The 20,973-nt window shown below is 41.6% G+C and overlaps 1 protein-coding gene and 1 pseudogene across 1 annotated transcript in view; both read left to right on the top strand.

Moving 5' to 3' along the window:
* Positions 1–1,809: 1,809 nt before the first annotated feature.
* Positions 1,810–8,083, top strand: LOC118363183 (carboxypeptidase N subunit 2-like; annotated as a pseudogene).
* LOC118363839 (uncharacterized) overlaps positions 7,454–20,973 on the top strand; it is a 31,653-nt gene continuing 18,133 nt past the window's right edge. The window contains 4 exon segments of the mRNA XM_052487025.1: positions 7,454–7,693; positions 8,078–10,997; positions 10,999–11,017; positions 18,933–19,076. Coding sequence (XP_052342985.1) covers positions 8,106–10,997; positions 10,999–11,017; positions 18,933–19,076 — 3,055 coding nt within the window. The 5' untranslated portion in view covers positions 7,454–7,693; positions 8,078–8,105.

The following is a 20,973-nucleotide window of genomic DNA, read 5'->3' as shown; positions in this document are numbered from 1 at the left end:
CTTCTCACTACCTCCTCACTTATGGTAAATCGTCTGTTCCTCAACCAAAAAGGAGAATGACACATTTCCTCTCTCTCTCTCCAAATCAAATAAAATCAAATGTATTTGTCACATACACATGGTTAGCAGATGTTAATGCGAGTGTAGCGAAATGCTTGTGCTTCTAGTTCCGACAATGCAGTAATAACCAACGAGTAATCTAACCTAACAATTCCAAAACTACTACCCTATACACACAAGTGTAAAGGGATAAATAATATGTACATAAAGATATATGAATGAGTGATGGTACAGAACGGCATAGGCAAGATGCAGTAGATGGTATCGAGTACAGTATATACATATGAGATGAGTAATGTATGGTATGTAGACAAAGTGGCATAGTTTAAAGTGGCTAGTGATACATGTATTACATAAAGATGCAGTAGATGATATAGGGTACAGTATATACATATACATATGAGATGAGTAATGTAGGGTATGTAAACATTATATTAAGTAGCATTGTTTAAAGTGGCTAGTGATATATTTTACATCAATTTCCATAAATTCTCATTATTAAAGTGGCTGGAGTTGAGTCAGTGTGTTGGCAGCAGCCACTCAATGTTAGTGATGGCTGTTTAACAGTCTGATGGCCTTGAGATAGAAGCTGTTTTTCAGTCTCTCGGTCCCAGCTTTGATGCACCTGTACTGACCTCGCCTTCTGGATGATAGCGGGATGAGCAGGCAGTGGCTCGGGTGGTTGTTTAAGTCCCTTTAACTTAATCTCGTCTACCCAGTCACTTTGTGCTGTATCTGTGCTTACAAGTCAAAAAGTTATCGAAGACTAAGACTATTTTTTAAACAAAGGGTTCATATAGTTATGTTTAAAGGCAGGGAAGTGCTCTTTGGAGCAGGGTGGTAGAACCAGGGCTCAGGTGATCACAGTCCTGCTGCACTAGCGTTCACTGTGACTGTCCTCTGACAATTATGAGTAAAACTGATTACCACGTATTTTGGCTATGTTTTTCATTGTTTTTTGCTTGTCTAGCTACTAAAAAACATGAAACAATATGTTTCGTGATTTCTCTTATTCAGACAATGTTTTTACCCTTTTCTACTCATTTCTAATTTGATAGTGGTCTTCTCCTTTTATCCTCTATTATACTTTGTCTTTATCAGTAAAGTAAACTTTTGTGAGCTATGTTGATATATTGGAATACCTATCAATAATAATCTGTCAGTTATTTTGAGGACCAGAATACCAACAGCTGTCAATGTTATTGCAATTGAATTAAATTGTCTAATTATGTAATATTTCCAGCACCAAAATCGTCTAACAGTTAGTCACTATATTTTTCTTTGTTATTTACTGTAGAACTGAAGAAGACGTCAATCCACTGGGCACAGACGTCAATTCAACGTCTATTCCACGTTGGTTCAACATCATTTCATTGAAATTAGGTGGAAATAACGTTGATTCAACCAGTGTGTACCCAGTGGGAAGCCTCTGACACAATGACACTCAAGATAACCATGCCAGGAAAACAAAGTGGTTCTACATTCTCTCCGCTGAGACTCTTTCTTTGTTTCCTGATGTATTGCTGGGTTCTTGCTGATCCAGCATGTGGGTACTTCCTGAAAAACTGCACAATCCGGTGTAATCTCAGTGACCCCTCTAACATGAAAGTACTCTGTTATAACAGGATTCTTGAAGTCATACCTATAGCTATTCCGCAGAAAGTAAGCAATTTAGACTTGGCCATGAATAAGGTTTCCAAGATCGAAAATTTGGATTTTAAAGGCCTATCAAACCTCAAAATTCTAAATATGCCCAGAACCCAGATCTCTCAAGTGGACAATGGGGCTCTTGGATACCTAGAGGCTCTTCAGGAACTGGGTTTGGCTCATAACAGACTCACAACGCTGTCAGACTATTTGTTTCAGGGCCTGGCCAACCTCTCCCTGCTACATCTGGACAACAACCTCATTGCAACCATCAGCTCCTCATCATTTCAGACTCTCTCCAGTTTGAAGACAGTGAATTTAACCAATAACAACCTTTATAATATGAAGGAAGTTCAGCCCATCGTACAATTACCACACTTACAGGAGTTGTACATTGGGAGCAACAGGTTCACTCACCTCTTTCCAGTCACAGGAAATCCCGGAATCCATTGGGAATCTTCAGGATCACGGCAGATGTTCTTCCTTACCTTGAGGTGTTAGACATCGCCTACTGTGGCCAACTTGGACGCATGGAATGGGATGTGCTGAACAGGTCTTTTCTGAGCAACGTCAAACGTCTCAACTTGAGTGGCATTGAGATGTCTTTTGAGATAATGGGTATGGTACTGCAGACTGTCAACTCCTCATTAGTCCATCTGAGATTGCAAGACCTTGTAAACAGCTCAAGGCTAAAGGTCAAGGCTCTCACTGATATTGCCTGCCATATACCAAAACTCAGCGTACTCCGACTGGAATATAACAACATAGGTAATCTCTCTGAGGAATTTCTCCAGTCATGTAAACACATGACAGAAGTGGACATATCAAATACTGGTCTTACTCAGCTGTCTGAATTTTCATTCTGATCAATAGAGCAATTAAGTGCTTTGAAACTGGGCCACAACAGGCTTTCTTCCGTACCAAAGGCCACAAGAAATCTACCTACACTGAAGATCCTGGATCTTAGCTTCAATATCATCAATAAACTAGGCTGCTCAGATTTCTCCAATCTTACAGGACTCACACAACTCTTTCTTTTCCACAATCAAATCCCCAACATGTGTTTTCCAGGATTTTAAAGGATTATGGATCCTTAAACTGGGATCAAACAAAATCCTGACCTTGAATGAAGCCTTCATGAATGGTTTGCACAAACTTGAGACTTTGAATTTGGCAGGCAATAAACTGAGCTCTATAAGAAAAGGTGAGTTTAAAAGTTTAACATCACTCAAGAATGTACTTTTATTTGACAATCAGATTGCCAGTATGGAAGATGGCCCCTTTGAGGGATTGGTCAACCTTACAGAACTTAACCTGGGCTCAAATAAGATTACTCAAATAGGTATAAGAAACACTGTGCTCATGGGGCTTCCAAGCTTAAGATCTCTTGATATATCCTGTAATTACATCACATATGTAAATGATGGTAAATTAGACCCTCCACCCTTCTCTCATCTGACATCTCTGGAGAACCTCAGGATATTTAGTCAGCGTCACAAGGGACTGTCTCATCTACCTATCAACTTTATTGAAGGACTGAAATCTTTATTGTCATTCCAGGCAGGGAGTCTCAATATTAAGGACCTGCACCCAAACACATTTATTCACACACCCCGGTTGTGGTTCCTTGATATCAGTAAGAATGAGTTCACAGCCCTCACTCCAAAGCTGTTTCGCCCAATCCCAAGGCTCAACAGCCTGTACCTGTCCAAAGCCCAAATTCAGTCCTTAGATTTCCTCATAGAAGCAAACCTCAGTCACTTTCTTGAAGGTGGGAAAGAACGACATAACAGTAGTCAATGAGACAGTGTTGCAATCTCTCCCTGCCTTGACATACCTGGACATGCAAGATAATCCTATTCTTATGATATATTACAAATTTATTTCATACTATAAAGTATGTTATGATTTTGCTGTGCTTATCATCCTGGAGTGCATCTTTAAGAAGTTCCTAAGAGTATTGCTGCGCCCATGTGTCAATCTAAGTAACATAATTTTAAAAATCCCCATCAAAGTCAGTTTAAGCTATCAGTTTTTTTGCATGGGCTGGTTCTCAATCCACTGCTTCCGACAAACTGGTCTCAGAGCAATTCATATTATTCTGTACATATATCTTCAAGGCCAAATTTAGTATGATATGTTTAGTATGGTATGTATTCATACAAATCTTACAATATGTAACAAATTTGCAAAACATAATATATGTTATGAAATCTAGCTAGGTGGCAAGGTGGTTAATGTTAGCTAACTCACTAACGTTAGCAAGGCTAGGGGTTAGGGGTTAAGGTTAAGTTTAGTAGTTAGGTTAAAGGGTTTCGGGTTAGGGGAAGGGTTAGCTAATAAGCTAAGTAGTTACTAATTAGCAAAAATGTAGTAAGTAGTTGAACAGTTTTAACTAGCTAAAATGCTAAAGTTGTCCGTGATGAGATTTGATCTCGCAACCTTTGGGTTGGTAGATGTTTAAGTTATTTGCCCACCCATCTGTCATATGCAGCCATGACAAACCTAACAAACCATACTAAATGGAGTGTATCGGATTCACAGTGTATTCAGAAAGTATTCAGATCCCTTGACTTTTCCCACAATTTGTTACGTTACAGCCTTAGTAGATTTTTGAATTTTTTTTATCCTCATCAATCTACACCCAATACTCCACAATGACAAAGCAACATTAGGTTTTTTGAAGGGTTGAGCTAATATAATAATTTTAAAAAACAGAAATACATTTTACATAAAGACTCAGACCCTTTGCTATGAGACTCGAAACTGAGCTCAGGTGCATCCTGTTTCAATTGACCATTCTTGAGATGTTTCTATAACTTGACTGGAGTCCACATGTAGTAAATTCAATTGATTGGACATGATTTGGAAAGGCACACACCTGTCTATATAGGTCCCACAGTTGACAGTGCAAAAACCAAGCCTAGAGGTGAATGAATTGTCCGTAGAGCTCCGAGACAGGATTGTTTTGAGGCACAGATCTGGGGAAGGGTACCAAAACATTTCTGCAGCATTGAATGTCCCCAAGAATACAGTGGCCTCCATCATTCTTAAATGGAAGAAGTTTGGAATCACCAAGACTTCCTAGAGCTGGCCGCCCAGTCGAACTGAGCAATCAGGGGAAAAGGGTCTTGCTCAGGGAGGTGACCGAAAACCCATTGGTCACTCTGACAGAGCTCTAGAATTCCTGTGTGGAGATAGGAGAACCTTCCAGAAGGACAACTATCTCCTCAGTAGACACATAAAGGACTCTCAGACCATGAGAAACAAGATTATCTGGTCTGATGAAACCAAGATTGACTCTTTGGCCTGAATGCCAAGCGTCACGTTTGAAGGGAAACCTGCACCATCCCTACGGTGAAGCATGGTGGTGGCAGCATCATGCTGTGGGGATCTTTTTCAGCGGCAAGGACTGGGAGACTAGTCAGGATTGAGGCAAAGATGAACGGATCAAAGTATAGAGAGATCCTCAATGAAAACCTGCTTCAGAGCGCTCAGGATCTCAGACTGGGGCTAAGGTTCAACATCCAACAAGACAACGACCCTAAGCACACAGCCAAGACAACGAAGGAGTGGCTTCGGGACAAGTCTCTGAATGTTCCTGAGTGGCCCAGCCAGAGCCCGGACTTGAACCCGTTCGAATATCTCTGGAGAGACCTGAAAATAGCTGTGCAGTGACACTCCCCATCCAACTTGACAGAGAGGATCTGCAGAGAAGAATGGGAGAAACTCCCCAAATACAGATGTGCCAAGAAGAAGACTTGAGGCTTTAATCGCTGACAAAGTTGCCTCAACAAAGTATTTAGTAATGGGTCTCAATACTTATGTAAACGTGATATTTCAGTTTAAATTTCTTATAATATATTTCCAAACATATAAAAAAAGCTGTTTTTGCTTTGTCATTATGGGGCATATGGAATGGTACACTCTTAGATTTTTTTTTTCAAAAGGGTTCTTCAGCTGTCCCCATAGGAAAAACCTTTTTGGTTCTAGGTAGAACTCTTCTGGTTCCATGTAGAACCCTCTGTGGAAATGGTTTTACCTGGAACTAAAACTAGTTCCTCAAAGGCTCCTACTATGGGGACAGCCGAAGAACCCTTTTAGGTTCTAGATAGCACCTTTATTCTAAGAGTGTATCAAACACATCAAACATGTTGTTTCCACCTTTACTCCCACTCCCTGTTTCGCTTCTGCCACACACACACACACACACACACACACACACACACACACACACACACACACACACACACACACACACACACACACACACACACACACACACACACACACACACACACACACACACACACACACACACACACACACACACACAACCAACCTTGTGGGGACACACGATTCAGTCCCATTCAAAATCCTAATTTCCTCTAACCCTAACCCTAACCCCAAAACCAAAACTTAACCTAAACCCTAACCATAGACCTAACCCTGGTTCCTAACCCTAACCTTAAAACTAACCCTAGCTCCTAACCATAACCCTAAACCTAATTCTTACACTAATTCTAACCTTAACCCTCCGCACGCACGCGCACTCACACACACACACACACACACACACACACACACACACACACACACACACACACACACACACACACACACACACACACACACACACACACACACACACACACACACACACACACACACACACACACACACACACACACACACACACACACCTTGATATGAGAGCGACGTCATTCTCCCCTTCATTGCATTTTATTTCCTGTCACCTGTGGATGAAATATAGTCTATGAAGTAGGAATGAGAAATAGAACAATAACAAGGGGAAACAGTATCCATATTACTTACATTACATCATAAAGAACATACAAGCAAGGTAGATCTACTGTGGTATCACAATGTGGTATCAGTTCCGGCTCACAAGTAAGGACTATGTCTGCTATGATGTCTGTGAAAACGTCTCTCATACCTGCTTTGTAAATCACTGAACCCTTTCCCATGAAGCTCTTGTCTTCACAGATGATCTAACCATGCATGCCATTGTTGTTATTATGTACATAGTGCTATTTCTATTGTTTTATCACCCTTTTCATTATATTATTTCACTAGTTCTGCATGTTGGATTTCAAAGCTGAAGATTTTCACTCTACCCTGCAATCACACCTGAAACCCTGTTCATGTGACTATTAAACAATCTGATCTGAATCTGAATGAAATGACTCTCTCCCTGACTCAATAATCTTCAATGAAAATGCACTGAATTCTAACCTGAGACTTACACATTATGGACAGTCTTATAACTGTCATCTCTATGGGACTGGGTTTCAATTTTATCAGTTGGTTTTGTTTAGCTACTCATTGGGAGCCTAAACACGTTTCCTCTTGAAAGTTCTATGCTGCATTAGAATTGCATTCTGAGATTTCTTTACGAACACATTCCTTTGTATACTTTGTCATCTACTGGACACAAACTGTTATTACACAAAGTAGACAGAAGTGTCTCTGAGAACTCTGGTTCAGTCATCTTCCTTGACCAAGGAATTGAGAGAGACATTCAGCAGTGGGGAACCGCGAGGGCTTTCTATGCCTTCAGAAAACGCCCGTGTTCTTAGTTCTAGGAAATAAATATCTCAGGTCTCGGGAAGTTCCCGTATATGGTCAGCATCAGTATTTTATTCGGTCCAACTGTGAGAGAGAGCAAACAAGCCTGACTTCCCCCCGACTCTCTCTCTCTGTCACTTCTTCTTTTCTGCCCCTTGTTTTCTGCCACTTAGTCAACTGTATGTCAGGTCAACCCAGTCAGTTAAGTTTTCACATTGTGTTGTAGCTGTTTGTGAGAAATCAATCTAGACAAATACCAATATATATTTTGAACAAAGTTTAGTGCAGTAAAATGCCAGGGAAGTGCTCTTTGGAACAGGGTGGTAGAACCGCGACTCAGGTGATTACAGTCCTATGCTGCACTGGTGCTCACTGTGACTGTATTCTTCCGACAATTGTGAGTAAAAATGATTACTATGTAGTCTGGCTGTTTTTAGTTGTCTTTTGCTGGTGTATCTCTTCAAAAATATCATACAAATGTGTGTTTTGTTCTTATTCAGACAATGTTATTACCCTTATATACTCATTTCTAATTTGATAGTGGTCTTTACCTTTTTTCCTTTCAAATCCAGTTTGTCTTTATCAGTAAAGCAAACTTCTTGTGAATTATGTTGATAATTTGGATGACCTATAAATAATAAATTGTCAGTTATTTTGAGGACCACAATACCAACAGCTATCAGTGTTATTGCAACTTCATTGAATTGTTCAATTATGTTACATCTCCAGCCCCCAAAGGATGTAAGTTAGTTAATGGATTTGTCTTTGTTATTCTCTCTAGATCTGAAGTAGATGTCAAGCTCCTCACAATGACACTCAAGATAACCATGCCAGGAGAACAAAGTGGTTCTACATTCTCTCAGCTGAGACTCTTTCTTTGTTTCCTGATGTATTGCTGGGTTCTTGCTGATCCAGTATGTGGGTACTTCCTGAAAAACTGCACAATCCGGGGTAATCTCAGTGACCCCTCTAACATGAAAGTACTCTGTGAAAAGAGGAACCTAGGAGTCATACCAAAAGACATTCCACGGAAAGTAAGCGTTTTAGATGTGGCCATGAATAACATTTCCAAAATTGGAAAGTTGGATTTTAAAGGCCTATCAAACCTCAAAATTCTAAACATGTCAAGAAACCAGATCTCTTCAGTGGATGATGGGTCTCTCAGACACCTAGAGGCTCTTCAGGAGCTGGGTCTGGCTCATAACAGACTCACAACCCTGTCAGACCATTTGTTTCAGGGCCTGGTAAACCTCTCCCTGCTACATCTGGACAACAACGTCATCACAACCATCGCGTCCTCATCCTTTCAACTTCTCTCCAGTTTGAAGACAGTGAATTTAACCAAGAACAACCTTTATAATATGAAGGAAGTTCAGCCAATTGTACAATTGCCACACTTACAGGAGTTGTACATTGGGAGCAACAAATTCACCTCTTTCCAGTCACAGGAAATATCAAACACTTCTATAGAGCTGAGACTGTTGGATTTATCCCGGAATCCATTGGGAATCTTCAGGATCACGGCAGATGTTCTTCCTTACCTTGAGGTGTTAGACATCGCCTACTGTGGCCAACTTGGACACATGGAATGGGATGTGCTGGACAGGTCTTTTCTGAGCAACGTCAAACGTCTGAACCTGAGCGGGATAGAGATGTCTTTGGAGAGGATGGGTATGGTACTGCAGACTGTCAACTCCTCATTAGTCCATCTGAGACTGTATGACATTAGTGAAGAGAGGGTCAAGGCTCTCACTGATATTGCCTGCAATATACCCACACTTCGCTTGCTCCGACTGCATCATAACAACATAAGTGTTCTCTCTAAGGAATTTCTGCAGTCATGTAAACAGTTGACCGAAATGGACGTATGTGATAATAATATCAATCAGCTGTCTGAGCTTTTATTCAGATCAATGGAGCAATTAAGTACTTTGAAACTGGGCCACAACAGGCTTTCTTCCATGCCAAAGGCCACAAGAAATCTACCTACACTGAAGATCCTGGATCTGAGCTTCAATATCATCCATGAACTGGGCTGCCCTGACTTTGCCAATCTTACAGGACTCACACAACTCTTTCTTTTCCACAATCAAATCTCCAACCTTCCAGAATGTGTATTCCAGGATTTGATAGACTTAAGGATCCTTAAACTGGGATCAAACAAAATCCTGACCTTGAATGATGCATTCATGAGTGGTTTGCACAAACTAGAATATTTGTCGATGTCATACAATAAGCTGAGCTCAATCTCTAAAGGAGACTTTAAAGGCTTAGCATCACTCAAGACCCTTCTTTTATTTGACAATCAGATTGCTAGCCTTGAAGATGGAGCCTTTGAGGGATTGGTGAATCTTACAGAACTTAGACTCCAGTCAAATAAGATCACTCAAATAGACATAAGAAATACTGTGCTCACGGGACTTCCACACTTAAGAACTCTTGATATATCCTGTAATTACATCACATACGTAAATGATGATACATTAGACCCTCCACCCTTCTCTCATCTGATATCTCTGGAGAACCTGCAGATCCACAGTCAGCGTCACAAGGGACTGTGTCATCTACCTATCAACTTCCTTGAAGGTCTGAAATCTTTATTGGCATTCAAGGCAGGGAATCTCAATATTAAGGACCTGCACCCAAACACATTTATTCACACACCACGGTTGTGGTACCTTGATGTCAGTAAGAATGAGTTCACAGCCCTCACACCAAAGCTGTTTCACCCAACCCCAAGGCTCAACAGAATGTACCTGTCCAAAGCACGACTTCAGTCCTTAGATTTCCTCGTAGGAGCAAACCTCAGTAGAGTCACTTTCTTGCAGGTGAGCAAGAATGACATAACAGTAGTCAATGAGACAGTGTTGCAATCTCTCCCTGCCTTGACATACCTGGACATGCAAGATAATCCTTTCACCTGTGGCTGCAGCGATGCTTGGTTTGTCCAGTGGATGGAGAGCGACAACCAAACACAAGTTGTTGGTGCAGGAGAATTTACCTGCAACTATCCTGCCAATCTAAAGGACACCAAGCTGTTGGATGTTGAGCTTCAGTTCTGTATAGTACACTTAGGACTTTACTACTACATTTCTACCACTTGTCTGGTCCTCCTCACCCTGGTAGCATCCTTTGCCTACCACTTCCTGAAATGGCAGGTCATTTACGGCTATTACCTATTCCTGGCTTTCCTCTATGACGCCAAGCAAAGGAATAAGCTCACGCCTCATGGCTGTCAGTACGATGCCTTCATCTCCTACAACGCCCACGATGAGCCCTGGGTCCTGAGGGAGCTTCTGCCAGAGCTGGAGGGAGAGCAGGGCTGGAAGCTGTGTCTCCACCACCGGGACTTCCAGCCAGGCAAACCCATCATAGACAACATTATGGACGGCATCTACGGAAGCCGCAAGACCATCTGTGTCATCAGCCACCGCTACCTGGAGAGTGAGTGGTGCTCCCGGGAGATCCAGGTGGCCAGCTTCCGGCTCTTTGATGAGCAGAAGGACGTCCTGATTCTGGTGTTCCTGGAGGAGATCCCTACCCACCAGCTGTCACCCTACCACCGGATGAGGAAGCTAGTGAAGAGACGCACATACCTGAGCTGGCCCAGAGCTGGGGAGCAAACCGGGGTCTTCTGGCAGCAACTACGGCTGGCTTTAGAGACCAAGGACGGCTCTGCTGAGGAAAATCCCATCCTCTCTGGGGTGCAGGCTCTGTGATAGTGAAACCTTGATTTGAAACAACCATTACACTCTGAACCTTTCCTGTATATTTACATGAGAATATTGAAGATGCACTCTCAAACTTTTGTCTAATTTCAGCCAGTAGTTTTGAAAGTGGTGCTCACGAGCCAGAAGTGGTCCTCGTTTCCTGTGTATCACGTCATCTAAAGTGTTTTAAACTCATTTGTATGATATGATATGTTACAAATCTAATGAATCATAATAGTATGTTATGATTTTGCTGTGCCCTGCATCCTGGAGTGCATCTTTAAGAAATCGTTAATAGTACTGATGCACGAATGCATCAATCTAAGTAACATAATAAAAAAATCCTGGTCTCAGAGCATTTCGTATTATTCTGTACATTTATCTGAAAGACCACATTTAGTATGATATGTTATGTTTTGTATGGTGTATATTAATGTATTAATGTAAAACGTACAATATGTTACAAATTTGCAAAACATAATATACGTTATGAAATCTAGCTAGGTGGCTAGGTGGTTACCATTAGCTAGGCTAGGGGTTAAGGTTAAGTTTAGGAGTTAGTTTAAAGGGTTACGGTAAGGGTTAGGGGAAGGGTTAGCTAACATTCTAAGTAGTTACAAAGTAGCTAAAAGGTTGTAAGCAGTTGAAAAGTTGCTAACTAGCTAACATTGTCCATGATGAGATTTCAACTTGCAACCTTTGGGTTGCTAGACATTTGTGTTATACACCCACCCATCTGTTTTATGTAATCATGAGAAACGTAACATACTATATTAGATGACGTCTCGGATTTAAGTACAGAATAATACGAAGCGCTCTAAGACCAGGTTTGCAACCTGTTATGTCGGCCTTGCGCATCTGCAGTGGAAGGTGACCGAGCTACAGCAGTGTTTGTCATACCATGATATATCCTGAAAATCTTCTCACGAAAACGTCCGTAGAGTCCGAACGGTTTGGCCTACAAACTATTATGACCCCTCTTTGGAAAGACACTCGGACTCATCTCATCTACCGGTTCCACTCTATGGAAAGGGGAGACTTTTTCCCTAACATGATGGTGTTCTCCGTTTTACTCTACGATCCCCACAAGTTTCATGGGACTCGTCTGAAGGTAACCCATAGAAACGAATGGAAGTACGGAGAACACTTTAACCCCAACAAAAATAAGGGGTTAAATATGTATCCAAAAAACCCGAAACATTTCCTGAGCTTTCTTAGATCTTCTACATATATGACAGACACTTCAAAACCTTATTCCTTATGATTTTTGTTGGATAGTCTTTTTAGTCATTTATGAGTATGTTATTCAATGGGCTACAATAGTAAAGGGCAAATTCAATATTTTATCAAATCATTTTTTAATATATATTTTTTTAACTTAAAGGGGTCATAAAATTCCAAATCTAATACCCAAGTGATCTATGTTATAACCATTTAAAACAATTCCTTATGTTAGCTTAGTTAAGAGATTAAGGGATGCTTATATTTGTAACGTGTGCTTAAATGTGTAATGGGAAATTGAATTTTCATTGTCATAGATTTTCTTGATTGTTATACTTGATCTCATTTATCTCATAAATTAATGCAATATAATCAAACTATTTCAGTTTATTGGCATATTTCAATTATAATATGTCATACAAAATGTTCAGCATAAAATATGATAATAAAGTACACTATATATGCAAAGTATGTGGACACCCCTTCAAATGAGTGGATTCTGCTATTTCAGCCACACCTGTGACTGACAGGTGTATAAAATCGAGCACACAGCTATGCAATCTATGCAATCTCCACAGACAAAGACTGGCAGTGGAATGGCCTTACTGAATAGATCAGTGACTTTCAATGTGTCACCGTCATAGGATGCAACCTTTCCAACAAGGAAGTGTGACAAATTTCTGCCCTGCTAGAGCTGCCCCGGTCAACTGCAAGTGCTGTTATTGTGAAGATGAAATATATAGGAGCAACAAAGACTGGCAGTGGAATGGCCTTACTGAATAGATCAATGGGGCACCGTCATAGGATGCCACTTTTCCAACAAGGAAGTTTGACAAATTTCTGCCCTGCTAGAGCTGCCCCGGTCAACTGCAAGTGCTGTTATTGTGAAGATGAAATATATAGGAGCAACAAAGGCTCAGCTGCGAAATGATAGGCCTCTCAAGCTCACAAAACGGGACCGGAAGCACGTAGCGCGTTAAAATGGTCTGTCCTCGGTTGCAACAATCACTACTGAGTTCCAAACTGCCTCTGGAAGCAGCGTCAGCACAACAACTGTTCGTCAGAAGCTTCATGAAATGGGTTTCCGTGGCCGAACAGCCGCACACAAGCCTGAGATCACCATGCGCAAAGCCAAGTGTTGACTGGAGTGGTGTAAACCTTGCCGCCATTGGACTCCGGCGCAGTGGAAACGCGTTCCCTGGAGTGATAAATTAAGCATCACCATCTGGCAGTCCGACAGACGAATCTGGGTTTGGCGGATGTCAGAAGAATGCTACCTGCCCGAATGAATGGTCCGGGGCTGCTTTTCATGCTTTTGGCTAAGCCCCTCAGTTCCAGTGAAGGGAGACCTTCATGCTACGGCATACAATGACATTCTAGATGATGCTGTACTACCAACTATATGGTAAAAATTTGGGCAAGGCCCTGTCCTGTTTCAGCATGACAATACCCCTGTGCACAAAGTGAGGTCCATACAGAAATGGTTTGTTGATATCGGTGTGGAAGAACTTGACCGGCCTGCCCAGAGCCCTGACCTCAACCCCATCAAACTCCTTTGGGAGGAATTGGAACGCCGACAGCGAGCCAGGCCTAATCGGCCAACATCAGTGCCCGACCTCACTAAGTCCCCGCAGCAATGTTCCAACATCTAGTGGAAAGTCTTCCCAGAAGAATGGAGGCTGTTATAGCAGCAAACGGGGCACCAACTCCATATTAATGCCCATGATTTTGGAATGAGATGTTCTTGAAGCAGGTGTCCACATATTGTTGGTCATGTAGTGTAGAGGTCAATCGATTAATCTGCATATTTAGTTAAAATAAATTAATGTTAGTAGGCAATATTAACTAGTGAAATTGTTTCACTTCTCTTGGTTTCATTGCACGAAGAGTCAGGGTATATGCAACAATTTGGGCTGCCTGGCTTGATGCAAACTAATTTGCCAGAATTGTACATACTTATGACATACATTTGAAGGAACTGTTCTGTATTTCACTGAAAGACTAAAAGTTTTGTTTTTGAAATGATAGTTTCTGGATTTGACCATATTAATGACTGAAGGCTCGTATTTCTATGTGTTTATTATATTATAATTAAGTCTATGATTTGATATTTGATAGAGCAGTCTGACTGAGCGGTGGTAGGCAGTAGCAGCCTCGTAAGTATTCATTCAAACTGCACTTTCCTGCGTTTGCCAGCAGCTCTTCGCAATGCTTGAAGCACAGCGCTGTTAATGACTTCAAGCCTATCAACTCCTGAGATTAGGCTGGCAATACTATAGTGCCTATAAAAACATCCAATAGTCAAAGGTATATGAAATACAAATGGTATAGAGAGAAATAGTCGTCGGTCATAATTTCTATAATAACTTGCGGCTGAACTTGAAAGGGGTTCCTTCGTTATTTTACCGTCATTTACCGTTATTTTATGTCTTCCATAGAGAATGTCTTGATCTACTTCAAATAAGGTCTGTTTCGTGCTTAAACCGCCTCAGCGTTTTGATACTCGTGTAAATCTCACTAGGATAAGGTAACGTTTGTCAAAATATTTTCATAAAGCCGCTCTACAATTTTCTTTTAAATCTTCGCTTATATTTAGCCAATATTGATCAGAGTTACTTTGTCCTATGGATATCTACACAGTTATCAAATTGGCAAGGTGGTGTTAGCCGACAAGAAACCCAGACCTTATTTGAAGTCAATATAAAAATCTCCTATGGAATAAATTAATGAAGGAACCGCTTTTCAGATTTTTCTGGAAGGTGTAATGGGGATTATGACTCACACTTTGGTAGTCAATTTGTACCATGGCCATTATTAAAATAGGATTTCCTGCATATAGAAATAACAGTTTTTGTTCTCAACACTCATCACAGGTAACTTAAACTCTATTTTCATTATTCAAACAGTTGAGAGTATTTGTGTCTCCTAAGCAGACTCTTCAGTATCCTAGTCACTGTGTATGTGTATGTGTGTGTGTGTATGTGTGTGCATGTGTGCACAATTATATACATTTTACAGATGGCAGAGCACGAGTGTGGGACTATTACATGGAATTGGCACCAGGGAAATCAAGGTGTCTTATTTGTGATAAAGATGTAAGCATGGGGTCAGCAACTGCTAAATAAAAAAATACCACTAACCTGTGGAATCACCATTAGAACACCCATCCAAAAGCCCTTAAGGAAGCAATGATGAAAAAAGCAAACGCAAATTCTTCACAAGGAAAATGTGATACAGACAGTTCACAGACATCGCAGGCTACAATCATACAACTTTTTAATAAACAAGCAAAATGGCTGATGTTGGTTTTCAGCGGCTGATTACTCTTGCTGAACCCAGGATCAAAGATGAAAAATGATTTTGATCAGAAATGCTAGAAATGCTACACATGAAAGAGTTGTGATGAAAGTGAAGAATCTTGTGGCACCAGTCAACACTTCACACATGACATTCACAACTGACTGCTGGTCAGGCACTACAGAATCCCTAATGAGCCTTACTGGACATTTCATTGACAATATCTGGCCAAGAAAGCAGGTTGTGCTGAATGTCAAGACTATGATTGGATCACACATCAGAGAGATGTTTTTGACTATGTTGGAATACTGGGAAATCCACACAGAACGTGTAGTGCTGGTCCTCAGGGACAGTGGGGCAAACACGGTGAAAGGTATGAGGCTGGCAGAGCTTCCAGACTTCAGCTGTAGTGCACACACCCTACAGCAGGGGTGTCAAAGTCAAATGGACGGAGGGCCAAATAAAAAATTTAGCTACAAGCCGAGGGCCGGACTGTTCGAATGTTCATTGAAAAATTTTTAAATGATGCATATAGTCTAGTGAACCTAATTGAACCTACTGAAAACCTAACAAATATATTCCAATATGATCAGATAAATAAAGCAATATTTTCTTATGGCTCTGTCAGTAATCTTTAATTTTCAACAGACACAAAAGACAAATTTCCTTTATATAAAAATCCCCATAACATGAACATTAAATGAAAGAAACCGGTATTCAAGGCACCATCAGTAGCCTATATTTTCTATTTTAGCAAAAGTGGGCTAAATTTACTTCAAAGAAAAAAACAATAATAGCAATTTTCTATCATCCACTCAACTGAAATATTTTTAAAATATAATTGGATTGAAATACAATAAAATAAAGTGCAAAAATCTATTAATCAAAAACAACACTTTGTTTAAGGAGAAGTAACATGCAGTGAAAACAAATATTAAACTTTAACTTTTAAACTTGAACTGAGTAAAAACTCTAAATATGTGATTGCACAGTAATGTTCACTTGTTTGAGGTTGAGGGTGATACTTGGTGGTGTCCCATCTTTTCCACAAGTTCATCAATGTTCGGGGTAAGGCTCTGAGCTGAGGAAATCCTCAGAATTGAGTGGAGGTGTTCAGCAGTAAGTCGACTTCTGTGTGATGTTTTGTTCAAGTTCATCAAAGAAAACAGTTGTTCACACAGGTATGTGCTGCCAAACATAGACAACGTTTGAGCAGCCTGGATGCGCAGCTGGGGCATTGTGTCGGGGAGGAAACGGGCGAACTCCGCAGCACCCACTGCCGCATATTTTGCCCTCAGTGCATCATTGCATTGGAGGTCAATCAACTCCATTTGGAGGTTTGGTGGTGAGCTTTCCACGTCAACAGCAAATGGGTTACCGAGCAGTTCCAACCTGCTTTTTGTGCTTCAAAGTCAGCAAATCGGCGTCGAAAGTCAGCGGCAAGCATACCTATTTTATCAGCCAACTGTGCGCTCGGGAACGCACTGGTAGAGAGCTTCTCTTTCATGGTCTGGCAGCTGGGAAAGTGGCTCAAATTTTCTTTCCGCATCTGCGTCTCCCACAGAGTCAGTTTGGTTTTAAATGCCTTCACTGTACTGTACATATCAGAGATGACACGATCCCGACCCTGCAGCTGCAAGTTCATTGCATTCAGATGACTCGTAATGTCACACAGAAAAGCCATTTCACACAGAAACATTTCGTCTCGGAGTTGTGTTGTGTCTTTCCCTTTGCTGTCCAAGAACAGACAAATCTCCTCACGAAGCTCGAAACATCTTTGAAGCACCTTTCCCTGGCTTAGCCATCGCACCTCTGTGTGATAAGGCAAATCACCATGCTCCGTTTCTAACTCCGTCAGAAATGCCTTGAACTGGCGGTGATTCAAACCTTTGGCTCTGATAAAGTTAACTGTGCGCGTGATGATGCTCATTACATGCTCCATTTTCAAGGCTTTACCGCACAACGCTTCCTGGTGTATGATACAATGATAAGCTGTCAGCTCACCTGTCGCGTTTTCCTCTTGCATCTTTTCCCGTATCTTCGCCACCAGTCCGCTCCTGTGTCCACACATCGCAGGTGCTCCGTCGGTTGTCAAACCCACGAGTTTTTCCCAAGGCAGCTCCATCTCATTTACACATCTTGACACCTCTTCATACAAATCATGCCCCGTAGTTGTGCCATGCATAGGACGTAAAGCCAAAAACTCCTCTGTCACGCTTAGGCTGGAGTCCACTCCGCGGATGAAAATTGACAACTGGGCAATGTCAGAAATGTCGGTGCTCTCATCCACAGCCAAGGAATATGCAATGAAATCTTTTCCCTTTTTCACAAGCTGCTCTTTTAGATTGATGGACAACTGGTCTACTCTCTCGGCAATGGTGTTTCTGCTCAGACTCACATTTAAAAAGAGTTGCCTTTTTTCTGGGCAAACTTCGTCACAAACTTTAATCATGCAGTTTTTGATGAAATCCCCTCCGTAAATGGCCGGGCTGATTTAGCGATCTCTTCTGCCAAAATAAAACTGGCCTTGACAGCAGCCTGGCCTTGTGATTTGGCTTTTTTGAACAGAGCCTGTCGAGATTTGAGGCCTCGTTTTAATTCCTCTGCCTTTTGTAGCCTTTGTTCCATGTCCATATTCTTGTTTTTGTCCGCGTGTTTCGTTTCATAATGTCGTCTCAGATTATACTCTTTCAGTACCGCCACACTTTCTCCACACAGAAGACACACAGGTTTTCCAGCTACCTCCGTGAACAAATACTCCGACTCCCACCTTGTTTGAAACCCCGGTTCTCAGTGTCCACCTTCCGTTTTGCCATTTTTGATGGGTATCTGAAAGTTAATTTTACTGTGATGCTGACAACTGCTGTGCCAATAAATATTGAAATGAAGCAGCCTACTGCTCGGTGCGTCACCGTTGCATTGTGGGAAATGTAGTATTGGTGCGTGTAAAAGATCTGCGGGCTGCCGGCTTGCTGCGGTCTGCGGGCCGGTTCTAATAATAAATCAAGATCATCCCAGGGGCCGTAAAAAACCTTCTCGCGGGCCGGATGTGGCCCGCGGGCCTTGACTCTGACATATGTGCCCTACAGCTTGTAATCAATGATGGCTTATCCAGTCAGAGAGCTGTGCTAGACATTATTGCGGTGTTGAAGAGCTGTGCAACTCATTTTGACTACTCTGTACTGGCCAAACAGAGGCTGAGGGCCATTCAGGAAGAGCTTGGCCTTCCCAAACACAGCATAATTTAAGCAGTTCAAACTCTCTGGATCTCAACACTACACATGTTGCAGAGAATGTTTGAACAGAGGCGTGCACTGAAAGTGTATGCAGGTGAATACGGACACATCCGCAGTTAGTCTGTTGCACAGTGGGACATTGTCTCTAACCTTATTGTCTTTAACCTTATAGTTTCACCTATGGAGGAGGTGACACTGGAGATGAGCCACTCCAACTCTACTGTCCCATGCATCATCCCCAGTGTGTCGGTGCTGAAGCTGATGCTGCAGCAGGAGGGTTCTTCTACTCAAGGCATCAAAACTTTACGGAGACCATGTTGGACAGTCTGACAAGGAGGTTCTCCAAGACTGAGGAGACAAAGTGCCTGGTGCTGGCAACCGTCCTGGATCTACATTACAAGAGCTATGCATTCACACCTGCCTGCTGCCATTCCTGAGCAGGCTCTGTACTGGTGGTGCCCCGATCCCGCAACTGAATAAAATTTAGAAGACGGTCCTTAATGGACTTTCTTGGGTGCCCTGAAGCCTTCTTCACAACAATTGAACCGCTCTCCTTGAAGTTCTTGATGATCCGATAAATGGTTGATTTAGGTGCAATCTTATTGGCAGCAATATCCTTGTCTGTGAAGCCCTTTTTGTGCAAAGCAATGATGACGGCACGTGTTTCCTTGCATGTAACCATGGTTGACAGAGGAAGAACAATGATTCCAAGCACCACCCTCCGTTTTGAAGCTTCCGGTCTGTTATTCGAACTCAATCAGCATGACAGAGTGATCTCCAGCCTTGTCCTCGTCAACACTCACACCTGTGTTAATGAGAGAATCACTGACATGATGTCAGCTGGTCCTTTTGTGGCAGGGTTGAAATGCAATGGAAATGTTTGTGGGGGATTCAGTTCATTTGCATGGCAAAGAGGGACTTTGCAATTCATCTGATCACTCTTCATAACATTCTGGAGTATATGCAAATTGCCATGATACAAACTGAGGCAGCAGACTTTGTGAAAATTAATATGTGTCATTCTCAAAATATTTTGTAACGGCCGTCGTCGGTGGAAGAAGGTGAGGACAAAGGTGCAGCATGGTAAGTGTTCATGATTATTAATATAATCAAAATGGAACACTAAACAAAAGAACGACTAGGAAGAACGAAACAGTCCTGTCTAGTGATGACACACAAAAGAGAAAATAAACACCCACGAAACACAGGTGGAAAAATCTACCCAAGTATGATTCTCAATCAGAGACAACTAACGACACCTGCCTCTGATTGAGAACCATACCAGGCCAAACTCAAAATCAACATAGAAAAACAAACATAGACTGCCCACCCCAACTCACGCCCTGACCATACTAAAACAAAGACAAAACAAAGGAACTAAAGTCAGAACGTGACACATTTGGCCAAGACTGTATATATATATATATATATATATATATATATATATATATATATATATATCGGCCGATTAATCGGTATCGGTATCCGCTTTGAAAAATCATAATCGGTCGACTTCTAATGTTGTGTATAGTCTGTTACGGACAGAATGATCTAAGTTCTGTAGACTTGATCCTTTGTCAAAGTTTTTTTTTAAATCGAGCTGTTTAGGAGTGCAAGGGTGAATTGAGTTATTGAACATTCGCACTTCAGAGTAGACTTTCCCTAAAGGATATATGCAAATACATGCTATAACAAGCCAATAGGATCTCACAAGCATGTGCTTGGCTCTTGCCACCTCCTTGCTTGTTCTGCTCTCATTGGAAACAATGCCGATGATAAATCTTGGGTTAGTTACCAGTATCTTTGATGGAGCTAGATTGTATTATTTGAACCTTTAAAAAAACATTGACTTGTGTATTGTGGTGATGTGATTTTATGTATTGACAGCAGATTTGGCAAATTTTCTAATAAGACACCATGTTTTCCATTGAGTACAGATGTTCACAGTTGTTATTCATTGAACAGTGATCATAGACACACTGACTCCTATTCCACACAGCCCATCAAGTCTGGGGGGATTTTGTTAGGCTCTGGGCGGATCCTGCTGAAAGCCAGGAGGCTTGGTGTCTCCTAGTGGTAGTACTCATACACTTTGATGTAGGCTGCACACGCCTTCCTTGATGCCGGAGATGGGTAGTGGGGCCTCTCTGGCTACTGCCCCAGGTGTGGCAGACAGGTCCTTATCACAGGTGGCTTGTAACACCTTGATTGAG

The sequence above is a fragment of the Oncorhynchus keta genome, chromosome 30 (assembly GCF_023373465.1).
Source record: "Oncorhynchus keta strain PuntledgeMale-10-30-2019 chromosome 30, Oket_V2, whole genome shotgun sequence".
Classification (NCBI taxonomy): Eukaryota; Metazoa; Chordata; class Actinopteri; order Salmoniformes; family Salmonidae; genus Oncorhynchus; species Oncorhynchus keta.
This window is presented reverse-complemented; position numbering and strand designations above follow the sequence as displayed.